This window comes from Diaphorina citri, unplaced genomic scaffold (assembly GCF_000475195.1).
Source record: "Diaphorina citri unplaced genomic scaffold, Diaci psyllid genome assembly version 1.1 scaffold425, whole genome shotgun sequence".
NCBI lineage: Eukaryota > Metazoa > Arthropoda > Insecta > Hemiptera > Psyllidae > Diaphorina > Diaphorina citri.
This window is the reverse complement of record NW_007377860.1, coordinates 88596-106422: the sequence shown is the minus strand read 5'-3', so window position 1 is coordinate 106422 and position 17827 is coordinate 88596. Positions and strand designations below refer to the sequence as shown.

General features: G+C 38.9%; 4 protein-coding genes and 1 non-coding gene across 5 annotated transcripts in view; 1 reads left to right on the top strand and 4 right to left on the bottom strand.

The window, feature by feature from the left end:
- LOC103508705 overlaps window positions 1-17827 on the bottom strand; it is a 45153-nt gene that overhangs the window by 23361 nt on the left and 3965 nt on the right. The window contains exons 2-4 of the mRNA XM_017443874.2: window positions 11119-11148; window positions 3406-3905; window positions 2832-2924 (exon numbers count right to left, since the gene is read on the bottom strand). Of these exons, the coding sequence (XP_017299363.1) occupies window positions 2832-2924; window positions 3406-3673 (361 nt within the window). The 5' untranslated portion in view covers window positions 3674-3905; window positions 11119-11148. The remainder of the gene's footprint in view (window positions 1-2831; window positions 2925-3405; window positions 3906-11118; window positions 11149-17827) is intronic.
- LOC103508704 (transcription elongation factor SPT6-like) lies at window positions 7431-10641 on the bottom strand. The gene is made up of 5 exons (XM_008473275.2): window positions 10501-10641; window positions 9629-9831; window positions 9162-9270; window positions 8284-8560; window positions 7431-7569 (listed from the first exon to the last, which is right to left on the bottom strand). Exons 1-5 carry the CDS (start codon window positions 10639-10641, stop codon window positions 7457-7459), a joined length of 843 nt encoding a protein of 280 aa, XP_008471497.1. The 3' UTR covers window positions 7431-7456.
- On the top strand, window positions 12578-14841 carry LOC103508703 (mitochondrial dicarboxylate carrier-like; the record flags this gene model as incomplete). The annotated part of the gene is made up of 3 exons (XM_008473273.1): window positions 12578-12669; window positions 13126-13189; window positions 14596-14841. Coding segments are annotated over 3 exons (402 nt in total), but the record flags the coding sequence as incomplete, so codon positions are not given.
- The window catches only part of LOC103508702 (zinc finger CCCH domain-containing protein 13-like), a 50995-nt gene continuing 48081 nt past the window's right edge, over window positions 14914-17827 (bottom strand). The window contains exons 17-18 of the mRNA XM_017443872.2: window positions 17174-17305; window positions 14914-14949 (exon numbers count right to left, since the gene is read on the bottom strand). Of these exons, the coding sequence (XP_017299361.2) occupies window positions 14914-14949; window positions 17174-17305 (168 nt within the window). The remainder of the gene's footprint in view (window positions 14950-17173; window positions 17306-17827) is intronic.
- Trnae-uuc lies at window positions 17426-17497 on the bottom strand. Its single transcript has one exon. It is a non-coding gene; the product is annotated as a tRNA-Glu (tRNA).

Sequence of the window (17827 nt, the reverse complement as noted above, 5' to 3'; positions counted from 1 at the left end):
TTTTTCGGAGTTTTGACCTCAGATTTGGATTTTTCCTAACTTATTACATAGGAATCGACCATTTATTTATAATTTTTTCCCCTTTGCAACTGCTCCATTGGATATAATTTACATGTTGTGACGCAAATCAATAATTAGTAATTGATTCGATCGCGTTTAACCAAATTGTTCTTTCCTAACTGTTTTAACCTAAACCTAGGTCTAAGCTGATGAAATCCAAATTCGATAGCCGAAGGTATCAATTTATATGTAATAATTATTACTAGGTATTATCTACCTACATTTTTTTAACCCTTAAGTTCATACCGTATCACATATGATACATGAACTTCTCGGTACCACTGCGAATAAGAAGAAGACGACCTGGCATCTGAGAAATGGCATATTTTCTCTCCAAGGTGCTAGCCAGAGTGTGCAGTTGGTAAGTTGGTATGCCAGAATGCTCTAGTCGACTCGAGTGTGTGCTGACTTCCCAACTATAGTCACATCGTTCTTAAATATCTTCTGAACACATCAGACATCATTTTGATCAGTGGAGGGTGGTAAGTTTGTTTCAAGGGATATCAGAAGGAGGGGGAGGGTGTTCAGGCGAAAGGCAGAGGACAGAAATCCGAAAGACGAAACCGATGTGACCTCTAAGCAGATGATGAGCCAAAAAACTCGGAATCATAATGCGGAAGTGATAAATTGGGAAAAAAGTGAGTTTACTCCCAAGTCTCAAAAAGTTATGAGTTTAATTACAAAAAAAAAGTCATGTAATTACGAGTTTTCAATTCAAAAATAAATATCTGCCATGAGAAAGAATGACATAACTGCCTGATTAACGGAACGAATAAAGTTCTAAACTTTGAACTTCTAAATTTTGATTAAACGGGTAAGTTTGTTTCAAGGGATGTCACAAGGAGGGGGAGGGTGTTCAGGCGAAAGGCAGAGGACAGAAATCCGAAAGACGAAACCGAAGTGACCTCTAAGCAGATGATGAGCCAAAAAAACTCGGAATTATAATCCGGAATTGATACATTGGGGAAAAAGTGAGTTTACTCCCAAGTCTCAAAAAAGGTATGGTATGAGTTAAGGTACAAAAAAAGTCATGTAATTAATTACGAGTTTTCAATTCAAAAATAAATATCTGCCATGAGAAAGAATGACATAACCTCCTGATTAACGGAACGAATAAAGTTCTAAACTTTGAACTTCTAAATTTTGATTAAACGATTTTGGCCGTTCCAAAGTTTAGTCCTAAATGACGGGCCTTTGGCCGTACAATGTCCGAACCGTACAATTCCCAAAATTCAGTCCAGGGAAACTTTGGATCTATAATTCTACATCCTTCAATGAACCTCTCTGTTGACATACCTACCTACAAAACCTGCAATGTGTAGGTAGCTATAACTGGAATATCTGGGTGTCTTCTTCACAAGTGATCATCACGGTAAGTGTAGTATTAAATACCTACCTGCATATTTATGTAGGTAATGTAAGTCCTTGTAATGTATGTTTATAAATGGGTATGAAAGTAAAAGTTTGTAAACATCATATTGTAAAGTCAATAATACGGTACAGGTACTGATACCTACAGTAAAATTGCGTGTAATTGGTATTTTATGAGGTATGAATGAATTCCTGAAATGGTTCCCACATAAATGTAAAATGTGTTGCAATGATAAGAACGCAGAAATGACCAAAAACAAATCCCATTAGGACAGTATGAAAATAGGTAGGTATAAGCATAAAACCTTAACAGTACAGAGTAGGTACAGGTACACGGTACAGTTCCTTCCATTAAACATGAAAAAAAAGGAATGCACACTGTCTCGATTTTTTGGCATCCAAGTGTATTTTAGTGGATATAGGAAGGTATTACTTACCTATATCTATGGATTATCAGCTTTTTTAGTTATAAAAAATGCAGTTTCTTTGTGTTATTATATTCTCCTATCCTGTCTTCCTTCTCTCTTCGATTTCGGGACGATAAGACCCTAGCAGTTACAGTTCCCTCTGTCAAATCTCTTAAAAAATAAATAAAAATAGATTCTTTCTTGACCTCTGAATGCCTCTAATGTGATATTTCTTTGTTGATTGTATCTAGCAATTTATCTATTTCAGTTTGTCTATGTGTCGGAGATTACGTGCCTCCAACGAGATTTGTATCTCCACCCTAGGTCTGCCAGACCGTCTTAATGTGTGTGGCGGAAAGAGCTCGAGACCCATGTCTGACGGACCGTCTGGGTGTCTGTCAGACAGGTCTGACGGACCGCGGTCTGTCACACGGTCTCGGCGTGAGTGGCTGACCTAAGAAAATTGTGACTGTCTTCCTTCTCTCTTCGATTTCGGGACGATAAGACCATAGCAGTTACAGTTCCCTCTGTCAAACCTCTTAAAAAAAAAAATAGATAGATAGAGACAAAAGTAAAATTTTATGTACATAGATAAATAGGTGGATAAAAATACTCGTAAAAAAACCCGGTTACTTCAAGGTCATTGCGAGAGAGAGAGAGAGAGAGAGATAGGTAATTGCTCAGCTAATGATTCACTGATAAGCCTTAGGCCAGCCACTCACTATCAGGTAGGCCTGACAGGTACGGCTGATCAGGTCTGTATGTAAGGTCTACCTGATACCTGAACCTGATGAGCATACACTATCAGGTGGACTTGCCAGGACCGGCTGAATAGGTCCGCCTGTCAGGTCTACCTGATCTCTGACACACACTTTTAGTTAGACCTGACAGGCGGACCTGATGTGGTGTATCTGTCAGCTCTGCAAAGAGCAAGGGAAAAATAACCTATACACTTCACAAATACACTCACACACACAAAGTTACAGAAACAACCTGAGATTCGTTTGGTGAGGTCTTCATCGGGTTTAACGAAAGGGATCTCTTCGTTCTCGGAACGGGAGTTGGGTTTGGCGGAGGTGTCGCATCCTGGGGGAATAAAGAGGATAGTGTTGTTATTGGACCATTTTATAAATTACCATTTAGTTACACCGCCCGCGTACAAACGTTTTTTTTTTTTCAATCAACATCTGACAAACCGTTCATTGCAGGACTGTGGGGAAACAAACAAACTTACACACAGGTAAACAGATTTACAGACAAACTAAATTCAGAATTTTCCAGGTAAATTTGTGATATACCAATGTAAACGCCAAATGTTCCGGTCTGAGTTGTAAGAAATGGGTTTCTATATGTTCTCGAATTTCCGCACCACATCCCATGGTAAAAAATTTCAACTACCTTCCCACGTAGCGGTAGGAAGGGGACTTTTCGCTCATATCCAAGCAAGATAAGACATGTCCTAATCTTAGCCATGCAAATCGTGCAAAATGTACAAAGCAGGCAGGCAAAAAAGTGTGGCTAACTCTAAAACAAATAGGAAACAAGAGGAATTCACCTGCACTCTCACCTGAATCGAACTCGGAGCTACTCAGCGCCTGGTTTTTGAACGCCGCCAACAGCTTGGTCTCTGTAATCACACTCCGGGGCACGAACGGTGGAGCATCGTAGCTCAAACTCGTATCCAGGTCACCGGTTTTGACTTCGGTGGTGAGCGCTGAAACCGCTTTAGTGACGTCAGTGATTCTTACGTCGGCGACACTTCTGACGTCATTTGTGGATGCTGTGACGTCACATCTGACTTCGTTTGGAGAGGTTTCGGTAGCGATTTCGGGCATGGTGGTTGGTGTTCTGCGGCGCTTGTAGAAGAAGAGGTTGAGTAGGGAGAGAATGGTGGACGGGGGATGAGACTTGTGGATGCGACGGTTGATGGGACTAGTAGATATGGATGGGACTAGTGGATGTGGATGGGACTAGTGGAGGTGTGGATGGGTTTTACAGACGGATGAGGGGGATGGACATGGTTTCAGACTAGAATGGACTGGATCAGGTCGAGGGGTGACATCAGATCTGGAAAAGAAGAAGAAAAAAATAATGGTTTGAAGAAGAAAAAAAAAAAAATCACGCTGGACTTACACGCTGGAGTGCCGGGGGTACCGGGTTTGGAGTTCGGGGTGCACTCAGCCTTGTGAGGACAAATGAGTAGCTACTTTAATCGAGTATCAGTGACGGTGTTACCAGTGTTTGGTTTTTTGCTTTTTCGGACAAAATTTGCATCACCATTTTCGTATTCCTGATAAAAAGACCTTTGATTTGATATATAGGTCGACCCGGTTTGGATAAGTTCTTCTATGGGAACAGACAGACTGACGACACCGAAGCGAATACAATGGCCCGTCCCTTATACCTTTTTTTATTACTATCGTAATAATAAAGGAAGGACGGGCTAAAAAGGTCAACGGGAGTGAAGTGACGATCTCCCATTTCGTCTGGCAATGACCCTAATTGCCCCAGTGAACTAATGAGTTATGAGAATTATATGAGACTCATATTATGAGATATTATGAGTTTATGAGTCAGCTGAGAGACAAATAACAGAGCACCTCTTTGTATCAATGAAATGTCCGAACATACAGAGTTCTTCATTCACTTCTGGGGTAGCCAGAGGCCATAACTTTCTCGGAAATATACTACGGGTTAACCCCATAGTATATTACCTATGAAAATGAAAATGATAAGACTTATTTTTGGTCCTATGCTTTATCAATGGCCGAGATCAAACTATTATCTACATAAGTAATGGGTATTTATATGATTGTCTGAGTTTTAATACAACGTTTTAAATCAACCAATCAGATTGTTTCTTACTTATTCAATGATTAAGCGTATTATTTTATGAACAAGAATGATCGTTCTTAGATCAGTCTCAAGTCAAAATTGACCAATCAAATACCTTGAGACTATGCTTAGCACGAACTTAAGAGCCAGCATTTTGTTCATAAATATGGGTATAAGTCCCAGATTCTGTTTCGCCCATTAGACTCTTGGCCTAGGATCGGAAGTCTCATTATAACTGACTATTAAGAGTCTATAAGATCTATAAGGTAGTCTATAAGATCTATAAGACAAAAATAACACTGTTGAGGTAGGCCAAGTAGGTAAATCCATTATTTCTACAGTCCAATTTAAAGTACACTCAAAGATTCCTCTGTAGCGAAGGGCAAAAGCTCTATTGTTTGAAAATCCAAGGATTTTTAGGGGTTCTTTGATTGTGTCACTAGTGTACGAAAGTCACTACGAAAGTCTCTTTTTCCCAATATTTCGCGTAAGAATCGATCTTTTATTGAATTCTATTCAAAGAATTTATTCAAATGCATATGCTCCATACAGTATCTATACAGTTTTATGTTTTCTATTTTGTTTATCATTATTTTATTTTATTTTTTGTATCTGACTTTGTTCCATGTACCTACCTATTTTGTGTATTTACCTATGTACAATAAAAATAAATAAAATCTAATCATTTGTTATAATACTGTACCTATGTGTTAATAATACTCGTATTGTACACAAACATGCCAATAATCGTACAAGTATTTTTTTATACCCGTATATCTATGCCCGTATTTATGTATTTAAATCGCCGGCTCGCGTGACCTTGACGTAATGAATGAGTTATGTGTAACGCTGAGCTACGCTGGGGAATCTAGGTCAATGACCTCAACATATATTATGACCTTGACTTTGTGACGTCATCGTAATTGATACGGGCCGAAGGGGGGTTTCCCCCGGGACCAAATATCATTGAGAAAATAGTGCGGGGGGATTTGTGTTCGCTATTTGTTCTACATTTTATAATGATTAGCGGATCCATAATGATTAGCGGATGAACAAGGTTATTAAACAATAAAATCCGCCCCGGGCGGGAATTGAACCCGCGGCCTAGCGCTTACAAGGCAGACGCACTACCAACTAAGCTAACTAGGCTGGCTGGGGTTAATTCTTTAATTGGGTGACGGGGCGGATTTTGGATGACCTTCCCCTGAATGGGCCGAAAATATGGTTGTTCCAGAGGCCAAAATTAGAAAGGCAAGCAACATCGTTAAATATATTTTTATTCAGCGTATTTTTAGACCGTGGTTCGTCGGACCGCTGGAAAATGTGTGGCGGATTTTTCAACGTTAGTCTTCAGACCGACCTATATCTGTTATGGTGGGTCCAGACTTGTGCAGTGCAACGTGCAAAGCAACGTGCAAAGCATTTGCATTGCACGTTGCACGTAAAATCAAATCTGACGAATGCGAACGTTTTTCATGTATCCGAGAATTTTTGTACCGACACTCAACTAGTAATGGCCTATAGTAGGTACATCATTTGCATTGCATTGCACGATGCTTTGCAAACACGTCCAAACACTCCAAACTAGAGCAACGCACATCAAAGACATTCGCCAGAAAACCCCCAACCTCTCGGATACCCACAAACGTTTGCTGCAATGTTCAAAAAACTTTGCTGCAACTTTCTCAAACACGTCCAAACTAACGAATTTCATTGCATTGCACGTTACATTGCATGTTGCATTGCACAAGTCTGGACCCACCATTAGACTGCCAGACAATCGAAACGTGTGTGGCGAAAAAGCCTGAGACGCCTGAACCTTTTTTCCGACACATCACACATTCTGACGGTCTGCGGTCTGGCAAACAGTCTGAGCGCGAGTAGGCGACATTAACCCCTTAAGGGACCATTTTTTTTCAACTAAACCATTCCAAATGACCCAATTTTTTTTTAATTTGTCATCAAAGTATGGTCAATTCTGAGTCTAAAACTTTTTACTTTTTTGAATTCCGACTTTCCTAACCCATATTTTTGCTCATTTCTGTTTTTTATTTTAGCGCTAAAATCACATTAACACAAGGTAAACAAAACAACTTTTTGAAATTCCCACCGACGTATATTTACGTCGCTCAGTTTTTTTTTTTTTTTTTTTTTTTTTTAGCGCTAAAATCAACAAAAACAACTTTTTGAAATTCCCACCGACGTATATTTACGTCGCTCAGATGATAAAAAAAAGGCAACACTGGAGACATGAAAAAAATCCAAACATGTTTTTTCTGAGATAATAAAAAAAAATCATGAGAATCACCAATTGATGATAAAAAAAAGGCAACACTGGAGACATGAAAAAAATCCAAACATGCCACGCGCTCTATTGACTTCTTTAGAAAGCGTTTGAAAAGATTCCATCATTGTACACCGTACATATCCGTCACAAATTACATTGAAATTGGAGTGGTGGCCTAGCGGGGTGGGCATACCTGCGAGGGAGAATGTAATATTAATCATACTAATATGAACAGCCTAATGGGGTGTTGGGGTAGCCGTAGGCCCCCGTAGGGGGGTGCATGAGCACAGGGCCGCCCATGTTGGAACTGTGGTGGCCTAGCGGGGTGGGCATACCTGCGAGGGAGAATGTAATATTAATCATACTAATATGAACAGCCTAATGGGGTGTTGGGGTACCCGTAGGGGGGTGCATGAGCACAGGGCCGCCCATGTTGGAACTGTGGTGGCCTAGCGGGGTGGGCATACCTGCGAGGGAGAATGTAATATTAATCATACTAATATGAACAGCCTAATGGGGTGTAGGGGTAGCCGTAGGCCCCCGTAGGGGGGTGCATGAGCACAGGGCCGCCAATGTTGGAACTGTGGTGGCCTAGCGGGGTGGGCATACCTGCGAGGGAGAATGTAATATTAATCTTTAGCCAACACCTCGCCTAATGGGGTGTAGGGGTAGCCGTAGGCCCCCGTAGGGGGGTGCATGAGCAAATTGTGGAGAAACGAGAACCTGCGTTTTCTATGTAAGATTATATTTGTGTTGAGTGTTGTTGTGAGCGCCACAAATCATACTAATATGATTCAGCACTTGACAGAAGAACCCCTTCTTCGGCTCAAACCTGAAATGGAGAAGAATTACAAGTCAGACACGGTTGGTCTAGTGTTAATGCGCTTGCTTGCATGCAGAAGGTCGGGTTCGAATCCACCATCGACAAAAATTTGTACTCGTTTTTCGATTGCAAATATTTCAACGGGTTACTTTCTGGTGTTCTCATGTTGACCTAAGTACCTGAATGGGAAGTATTGTGTCTCTTCTCGCCCATCCGATGAGAGACATACTACGGGATGGGCATGCTACAACACAGACCACAGTCTATGTATAGCAGACCACAGTCTATGTATAGCAGACCACAGTCTATTTTCCATTTTTTTTCTTTCTTTTTTAAGATTATTGAAATATGGAAATTGATTGCAGAAGAAGACACTTACACACATACCAATATTAAATCGTTCTATTTGGTACAACAGGTCAACTACAGCTGTAATATCAACAAAAGTTGTGTTAAAGCTTTCTGCTTTAACACTGTAAATAAATTCACAAAGGCCTCACCTCTATGATGCGGGGTCATCCCGGGCGTATGATACGGCAGATGTCCGCCACCCGGGGTCTGCCGTGCCCCCCCGTACGGGGTTTGGCCACCGGGTCCGACGGCCACGCCCGCTCCGGGTATAGGGTCCCGGAAGTGTTCCTTAAACCAGCGGAACAGAGAATTGACGGAATCGAACTGCTGACCCCGGAACCGGAAGCCTTCGGGCGTGACCGAGATGAATTCGTGACGGGACCGCGAAGCAGGGAGGTAACTGAGAAGGAATTTGCCTGGATAGTTCTGAAAAAAGAAAGGTATTTTATAATAATAGTGCTTATTTATACTGCTCGCATAGGACTGAAAAGTCCCTTTACTCCAGCAGTAGGCTACTACTATTATTGTGGTCGAATTCTCAAATTATATTGAGGATAAAGATTGAACCCACGCCCTCCCTGCTTACCCAGTCGAGCCGCCTTGACAACTACACCACCGAGGCATTTTAGGCTTGAAATATATCCCCCCATCGAGAGAAAATTTGTACTCTGACAATATTTCATTCGGATTACTTCTACTGTCTAGTGTTCTCTATCCTGCACCACGCTAAATGGAAAGTATTGATTGACATCTGATGGGGACATACTACGATATAGGCATGCATACGACACAGATCACACCTACTAATGTAGAATGGAATATACCTCTGTTTATCCTGCTGGATAGGACTGAAAAAGTCAATTTACCTCCCAGTCTAAACAAGCTTTACCCCCGCAGTCTAAACAAGGTCTTATACATTTTGACGTATTATGGGAAACACATATTACAATCCAAATAAAAGAACACCTTGATTCATAAAAGAAAAAAAATTGATTGACCGATTTGCCATTGGTATGTATCTACTTACCTTAGATAAAGACACGAAGTAATGGATTTTGTTCGGGTTATTTCGTTTCTCTTGCCGAAGTACCTCCTCCGCTTTATCTCGCATACCCCCGCACTCCTCTCGATAATATCTGCAACCAAATTGAAAAGGATAGATAAAGGAGTCATTTATTTTTAAAAAATCTGGTGACCATCACACGACTTTCCTTATCCTATTGAATTAAGCTAAAAACCGGTCAAAATAACGCCAACCCTCTAGCTCTTACCGTTCTCGAGATATTTTGTTTTCAGACAGAAAGACGGACCAGAGGTTGAAATTTTAGATTTAAGCTCTAGAGACCTCTCAAAACGCGTTCTGTCACTAAAAACTGACCATCGAAAATTGGTGATGTTGTTCGTTTGGCGGAAAATTAACCTTAATTTTCAAGGTAAAATCGGACGAATTTTAAAAAAGTGGAGCAGTTCTCTTAATTTTTTATTTTAACTCACCGGAAAGACAGCAGCTCTCTCACGTTGGCCGCCATGGGACTCACGTGACGGGCAATGATTTCGTCCAGGTCTTCAAACTCTTCCGTCCCAATCCAGAGGGATCGGCCCAGGGAGAACGAATTCTCTTTGCCCTCCTCGCGTACGTCTATGTGTTGATAGAGGTCGTCCGCCACTTTCCACGTTACGGTCAGATGGTCTGCACCCTGAAGAGGAAGGTCAAAAAGAAAATGAAAATAATAGGACAGGAAGAACAGGGAAGAAGGTGAAAATAGAAAATTAAAATATTAAAACACAAAAACTAAAAACCTGGGCAGAAAGGTGAAAATGAAATAATAAAACAAAAAAATAATAATAATAAATAAATAAACTAGGAAACACATTGAAGAAAACAAAATTGATGAAATTTTCCACCCAGAACAAAGGGCATCACGTAATATCACGTGAAGTTATGGGGAGTCAGAAAGATAGTTCAAAGTTTTTCCATAATATTGTAGGTGATTTCGTTCAGGACAGCCACACTACTATGACTATCACGTTAAGTCACGTGACATGATAGTGGTGGGTTTCCAAATAATAAGTAGGCGTGGCTTATAATATAAGTAGGCGTGGCTTAGAATATAAGTAGGCGTGGCTTAGAATAGAAGTAGGCGTGACTTAGAATATAAGTAGGCATGGCTTAAAATAGAAGTAAGCGTAGCTTACCTTGCTAGAGGGACGCACTATAACTTCGCCTTGGTCCATGGTTTTCATCCACTTCTCAGCCTCAGCGTAGGATATATTGTGAAATATAAGTAGGCGTGGCTTAGAATATAAGTAGGCGTGGCTTAGAATATAAGTAGGCGTGGCTTAGAATAGAAGTAGGCGTGGCTTACCTTGCTAGAGGGTCGCACTATAACTTCGCCTTGGTCCATGGTTTTCATCCACTTCTCGGCCTCAGCGTAGGATATATTGTGAAATATAAGTAGGCGTGGCTTAGAATAGAAGTAGGCGTGACTTAGAATATAAGTAGGCATGGCTTAAAATAGAAGTAAGCGTATTACCTTGCTAGAGGGTCGCACTATAACTTCGCCTTGGTCCATGGTTTTCATCCACTTCTCGGCCTCAGCGTGGGGTGTTTTTTTTTTTTTTTTTTTTTTTTTTTTTTTTTTGAAACCTACCGACCGACATGAACATTGCCCCCAAAAAAATACCCGTTAAAAACGAAAATTACCTTCATGTTAAAGAGGGCGCCCAAATTGCCCCATTTTGAACCATCAAACCTCTTTAAAAAAATGGTTTGATTGTCGATTCCCGATTGACTTAATTTCAATTCAAAATTCAAGATCAACCTATCGCAATTTGCTTTGTCCATGTTACAATAATTGTACCATTTTGTACCAAACCAATAAACAAACCAAACCAAAATAAAGTTCCGATTGTAGTCCTGAAAAAGACCCACCTAGACCTACCTATAATGAAATCAAAAGAATCCTACGTCGCGTCGTACTTACCTATTATTTTAAGTCCAAATTAAAATGATTCTGCAGATTAGAAATTCCAATTTCAGTCCAAAATCCAAAAAGGCACAATCACAATTCAAATATCACAGAACACAATTAAACATTGCATCAATAAATTATAAAATTGTTATCAAGGGAAGAGAATGAAAAATAAGAATCAAATAGTGAAATTAATTGATAAATTAAATAAAGATTTATTTTATTTATTTTTATCAATTTTAATTCAAAATTTTAAATTTTGAAGAACCTATTGGTTTTGATTTTTTAATAACAATCGGTAAAAGAAAAGGAAATTTTATTTGAAAATTGATCGATCAAAAAATCGTTTAAAATCTGCTATCCCACATTTGAAATCAATTTTGAAAAATTTCAGCTTCTGGTAAAATTTAACACAACAGGTGAAAATAGAATATTAAATGATTTCGAAAATGTGGTAAGAGATTTTTAAATAAAAGGGATTATTTTATTTTATAATTATGTGGGAGTTTAACGGAGAATGTTAAACATTACCTACTAAAAATGAATATTTACTTAAATGGATTTAGTTAAATTATTTGATTAATTTTGAATTAAAATAGGTAGTCCCCAAGTTATTCAAAAATGAAGAGAAAGTGTGCTTAAAGAATGAAAATTTAGTAACTAGCTAATGATAATTACTTTTTTCCAAGAAAATAAATAAAACCTATATTGAAAATAAAATAAAATAATAAAAATTGCACTAGATTTCTTAAAACAAATTTTCAAATTGTGACAAAACCGACTGGGTGAGTTTTGAAATCAGACTGAGAAAATTCGAGGACCACATGAAATGAACTGGAATCGCGAGGGGCTGTTCCTGGTCAAACCGGAACACCGGAAATGAAATCAAGTCCAAGGTCGAGGAATGGTGATAATGAAATGGCTTCGGGGAGGAGAGGAGAGGGGAGGGAAGGTCAAGGATACGTCTCGTCTGTGGAGAAAGGAGAGAGGGGTTCTGCAAATTGGCTGTTCCTGGTCAAACCGGAACACCGGAAATGAAATCAAGTCCAAGGTCGAGGAATGGTGATAATGAAATGGCTTCGGGGAGGAGAGGGGAGGGGAGGAAGGTCAAGGATACGTCTCGTCTGTAGAGAAAGGAGAGAGGGGTTCTGCAAATTGGAGGTAGGGGAAATTTAGTTTCTATGGTTTTCCCCTCATTTTTGATTACTGTAGGCTGTAGGGGCTGCTTTTGAGGGCCGCAGGGGAAGAGGGGAAATAATAGCGAATATGACCAAGTTGTGCATTAAAGGAGGACTTTCAAAAAGACTAACACAAGGGAAAACCAAATTTTGTCGAAGGAAAAAGTGAGAAAACCAAAGGAAAACCAGAACTTTCGGGGTGAAAATTTCTAGAAATTGAGAACTGGCATGAAAGTTGAGGGCTGCACAGTAAAATTTTATTTTAATAAATCCTGTGTTACCTACTCGGTAATAAAACCACTGGTGGTCTAGTGGGAACCCCGGCTGATATGGTCAATGTACGCATGCAGAATGATGTCAAGCTACCACCGGAACAACGGAGGAAGTAATTGCACATTGTTTCCGAGGAGCATAGTGTTATTTTCCAGGGGTTTTTTTGGTGTATTTTTCAATAGTTATAGTCCTTGTACCACGTAGGTTTTACCCTTCAGACTACCTGTCTTCTCACATTGATCTCAACCACAGCCTGAGTACTGAGTAGTGAGTGTGGTCGGGAATAGCTAGCGACATGGTTACATACGGTTCACACACAAATGGTTGATTCGTTTAGCAACCTCCGTGCCCGAGTGGGTATCACACTAGGCTTGCACACCGAAGGTCCCGGATTTGATTACCGGCGGGGTCGAATTTTTTTCTGCTCTTTGCTAGGAGTTCAGGGTGCACTCAGCCTTGAGAGGACAATTTAACATAAATAAGTAGATTATCAGCATAATCAGCTCAATAAATCTCTGTATTGGAAACTACTGCCTACAACTTACATCATTATGTGTTGTTTCAACAGTTACAAGCATGCTATTGATGGAATGATCCGAGTTTACAAGGAAGAAGGATTCAAGAGATTATATGCAGGATGTTTTATTTTAGCCAGCCTAGTCAGCTTGGTTGGTGGCGCGTCTGCCTTGTAAGCGCTAGGCCGCGGGTTCGATTCCCGTCCGGGGTGGATTTTATCCTGATGAGATAATGTTCGTTCTCGGAACGGCTGGCTTTCCTCCTATCTTGTCTTCCTTCTCTCTTCGATTTCGAGACGATTAGACCTTAGCAGTTACAGTTCCCTCTGTCAAATCTCTTGAAAAAATGTTTTATTTTTCTCTCTACGTGCCAGCTTAAACGATTTTTTGTTTATAGCGTTGCAATAGATCAAAATATTTGTTACCTAAACTGTTGAACATTTCTTCAAAAGAAAATAATTCCCTGGATTTACACTACACTACAGTCTCATGATGATGTTACTCAAAATTTTTTGGGTGGTTTTGAGCGAAAACTTGCAAGTATTAAGCCAAATCGGACTTCTAAACTAACAAACTGATCCAATATGAATTTCTAGATGAGATTGTAACCAACAAAAATTTAATGATAGAACTTGGTGGAGAGGTTTTGTGAATAGTCGACCAAACAGAACGACTTAGGATATGTATTTATTGTAACCTAAAATTGTCCAAAAAAATTACTAACGTGAGACTGTAGATCTGGTCATAAAATATTCTTTAGGATTTTTGAGCTTCCTAAAATATTCAGCCTTAACAATAAAATTCCATAGTGCGGGGCGGATTTTATCCTGATGGGATAATGTTCGTTCTCGGAACGGCTGGCTTTCCTCCTATCTTGTCTTCCTTCTCTCTTCGATTTCGAGACGATAAGACCCTACCAGTTACAGTTCCCTCTGTCAAACCTCTTTAAAAAATGTTTTATTTTTCTCTCTACGTGCCAGCTAAAACGATTTTTTGTTTATACCGTTGCAATAGATCAAAATATTTGTTACCTAAACTGTTGAACATTTCTTCAAAAGAAAGTCTCATGATGTCTACAGTCTCATGATGATGTTACTCAAAATTTTTGGGTGGTTTTAAGCAAAAACTTGCAAGTATTAAGCCAAATCGGATTTCTAAACTAACAAACTGATCCAATATGAATTTCTAGATGAGATTGTAACCTAAAATTGTCCAAAAAATTTACTAACGTGAGACTGTAGATCTGGTTATAAAATATTCTTTAGGATTTCGTTTTTTTGAGCTTCCTAAATATTCAGCCTTAACAATAAAATTCCATAGTCCATGTCAAAAAGTTTTATGTAATAGGTCTACTTATTGATAGACGCGTTAATTTTGAATCAAAACTCAAATAATTTGTTATGTTTATTTTATTTGTTGTAAGATTATTTATTGAAATAAATATTGATGTCTGTAATTTTTTAAATAGATCTTGTGTCATCTTTTTTCATTCTTTCTTAAAGTTTTTCTACCTAATTTCCCAGGTGAAGCTAGGTCTCCTGAGTACTCCTTACTTTGAGGATAATGCCACCACTCACTTCCTATCCTCACTCACAGCAGGCGCAATAGCAACCACCATGACACAACCACTGGATGTTCTCAAAACGCGGGCCATGAATGCGACCCCGGGCCAGTTCAACAGTATGTGGGCCCTGGTCACCTATACTGCCAAATTGGGACCCGCTGGATTCTTCAAGGTAAGTTGTATATCTTACCGCCGCGCCGGGTAAACGTTACATCCGTCGATCGACGAGGTGGATCTTTGTTGTCGAGGCAGTGTGGGCTGTTGAGTCGACATCACCTTAAGACTGCGTGGTCCCAGGACCTCCAGGAAACAGCTTTGAATCAAAACTCAAATAATTTGTTATGTTTATTTTATTTGTTGTAAGATTATTTATTGAAATAAATATTGATGTCTGTAATTTTTTTTAAAATAGATCTTGTGTCATCTTTTTTCATTCTTTCTTAAAGTTTCTCTACCTAATAACTTTTTCCCTTTGAAAATCAAGACGAAAGCTCCTATGCTAGTTTGCTGTAGGTTAAACACCAGATTGACTTCAGCTCATTGTTCTCCCTATTCATAGTCAACATTTCACTCGTACAGACATCATCCTACTAGATATCTGTCACGCTGAACGTCGCATCGCTTAAAATGAGTTTTTTTGTTTTTTCTTGCCAGTCCATTAGCTTGGAGACTTGGAGAGTAGCACGTCTGCCTTGTAAGCGCTAGGTCGAGGGTTTGTTTCCCGCCCGGGGCGCATTTTATCCTAAACAGATAAGATTCGTTCTCGGAACGGCTAGCTTTCTCCTATCCTGTCTTCCTTTTCTCTTCGCGTTCGGGACGGTAATACCTAATACCTTAGCAGTTTCCTACAGGTATTTACTAGATGGAGAAATTGAAATAACAACACAAGCATATGATTAATATTTATCTGCAGTTCTTTTAATTTAAAATAGTCACTGTCAAAAATTATTCCGTCTGCGTCTGGTGCAAAAAAACCATTAAAAAATGAATTTGGTATGGTACAACAGCGGTAACAGAGTAGGTACACATCAAGAAAACTTGGTAAAAAAAAAGAAAAAAGAACAAGAACAACCTATAATGGTAAAAAAGGGTCTTACATTGCATAATAAAATGAATAAGGGGGAAAATTCAACATAGGTAAACAACGCAATGTTTCAAGGAAATACACAAAATACTGAAGGAGTAGAATTCGGAAGTAAAAAAACGAATATCAAATTGTTGACATGGTAGAAAAACAAAATGAGAAGCTTATCAAACCAAAAAATAAAATTAAAGACGTACAGACAAAACTAACCGAATAAAAAGCTTGTTTAGATTTTACAATAGGTATAATGATAAAAAATAAAATGGAGTCAATAATCTTTGGACTGATAAGGCAATGTAAGATAAAGATCAATATGTTAGGTAATTTAATAAGTTACGTTAGACTAGCGCGGAGTTAGAGAAATACTTAAGGGTGGGGGACAGACACACCCGGGATCGATTCCCGCAGGCGACGAAAATAACTGTACGACGCGACGAAGGAAATCCAGTGTTCTGCACCCCCCGCCTTGTTCAATTGTACGTGATGAAAAGAATAGAATAGAAAAATACATATCATATATAAAATATACTATAAAACCAAACAACAATCAAATATTTTATATTAAATACTTTCTAATTAATGTTCCCTATCTAAAAAAAAGCTGTAAAAGTGGTAAAATTAACATAAAAATAACCTTTCTGTGCAAACGTGTCTTTTATATAAATCGCGAACTTAATTGATTGTCATTACTATTGCATAGATTTGACACTTTACATTCCAAGAGAAATAAAAACACGGCTTCGTTCATCATTTTTCCAGAGATCTGCCTTAAACGGACTTTAAATTTAGGACTAGGGGAAAAAAGGTAGATATAATACATAATTGAAACAAAATGTGCACTGAGTGACGAAAATATAATAAACAAAAAATATAAAAAGGGTCTTACTTAAGGGAGAAAATAAAATAAAACAAATAAAAAAACAACATCAAAATTTAGACTGTCAAGACAGGTATTTCTGTTATTAAAATATTTGAGGCAAGTCTTGTTTAACGTCACCTCGGTTAATAGGTACCTACCTCGTTGAATAAAGCTACCAAAATAAATTCCCAACAGTAAATAGGAATATGATCAAGTACCTACCTAAAGTAGTAATAATTACAGTATGGTAGATAGACACCTAATATTATGGTACAAACAAACAGGATTAGATGGTGTAGTAACTCGGTCTAACCTTGGGGTAGAATCGCGATACGAGACCCATCTTATACCGCGATTATATCCGGTTTCTCGACGGATTCTACACACCTTATAACCCTGTCTTGTAGAAAGGGTTGGTACCAAACACTTATTTTTGTTTGGAGACAAAAATGAAAATTTCAAGATAAAAATAGGTAACTCAGAAAAACAAAAAAATAAACAAACAAAATGAAAAGGGTGACAGAACACTAAATTTGGTTGGGGTACAGGAACTACAGAGGGAGGTGGTGATCCATTCTGAACATGACATCTCACTGCTATTCTATCTAACTCTTCTTCACTGCTATCCCTGTCCTGTTCTTCTAGAACGTTTGAGCAGAAGTCTCCATATTCCTGGGACTCCTCAAAGTCCTCAAAGTCAGAGCAGTTTCCATTTGTAAGCCATTCCTGAAAAATCACAAACAAACAAAAAAAAAATTTTCTTCCAGAAACCTACAATTTGCCCCTTCAAATTAGTCGCGTATGCAATATGCACTGCTTGAAATTTAGTGAAAGTGCTAAAAAATTTTCCCATGCCGGGAATCGAACCCGGGCCTTCTGGGTGAAAGCCAGATATCCTAGCCACTAGACCACATGGGAGGATGAGAAGGGAGGGCCGTATATTACTAATATAAACAAAACGAGAATGAACAAGGTAAAAGTAGGTCACAATAACAAGTTCACATGTATGGGATTTTAAGGTGTAGTAGTGGTTACGTAAACAGAAATGTTACTAGTTGTTAGCTGTTATTATAATGTACTGACTACTGACATAGTATCAAACTTTATCATCCGCAAGCTTAGTTAGCTTGGAGGGTAGCGCGTCTGCTTTATAAGCGTTAGGTCGTGGGTTCGATTCCCGCCCGGGGCGTATTTTATCCTAAACAGATAAGGTTCGTTCTCAGAACGGTTGGCTTTCTCCTATCCTGT

Coding starts and splice junctions, on each gene's coding strand:
- LOC103508704 (XM_008473275.2), bottom strand. CDS start 10,641: ATGCCTACTTATATTCTAAGTCACGCCTACTTCTATTCTAAGCCACGC. Junction 9,832..10,500: donor TAGTGCGACCCTCTAGCAAG/GTAAGCCACGCC, acceptor CTTCCTCTTCAG/GGTGCAGACCATCTGACCGT. Junction 9,271..9,628: donor AGAGAGCTGCTGTCTTTCCG/GTGAGTTAAAAT, acceptor ATTTGGTTGCAG/ATATTATCGAGAGGAGTGCG.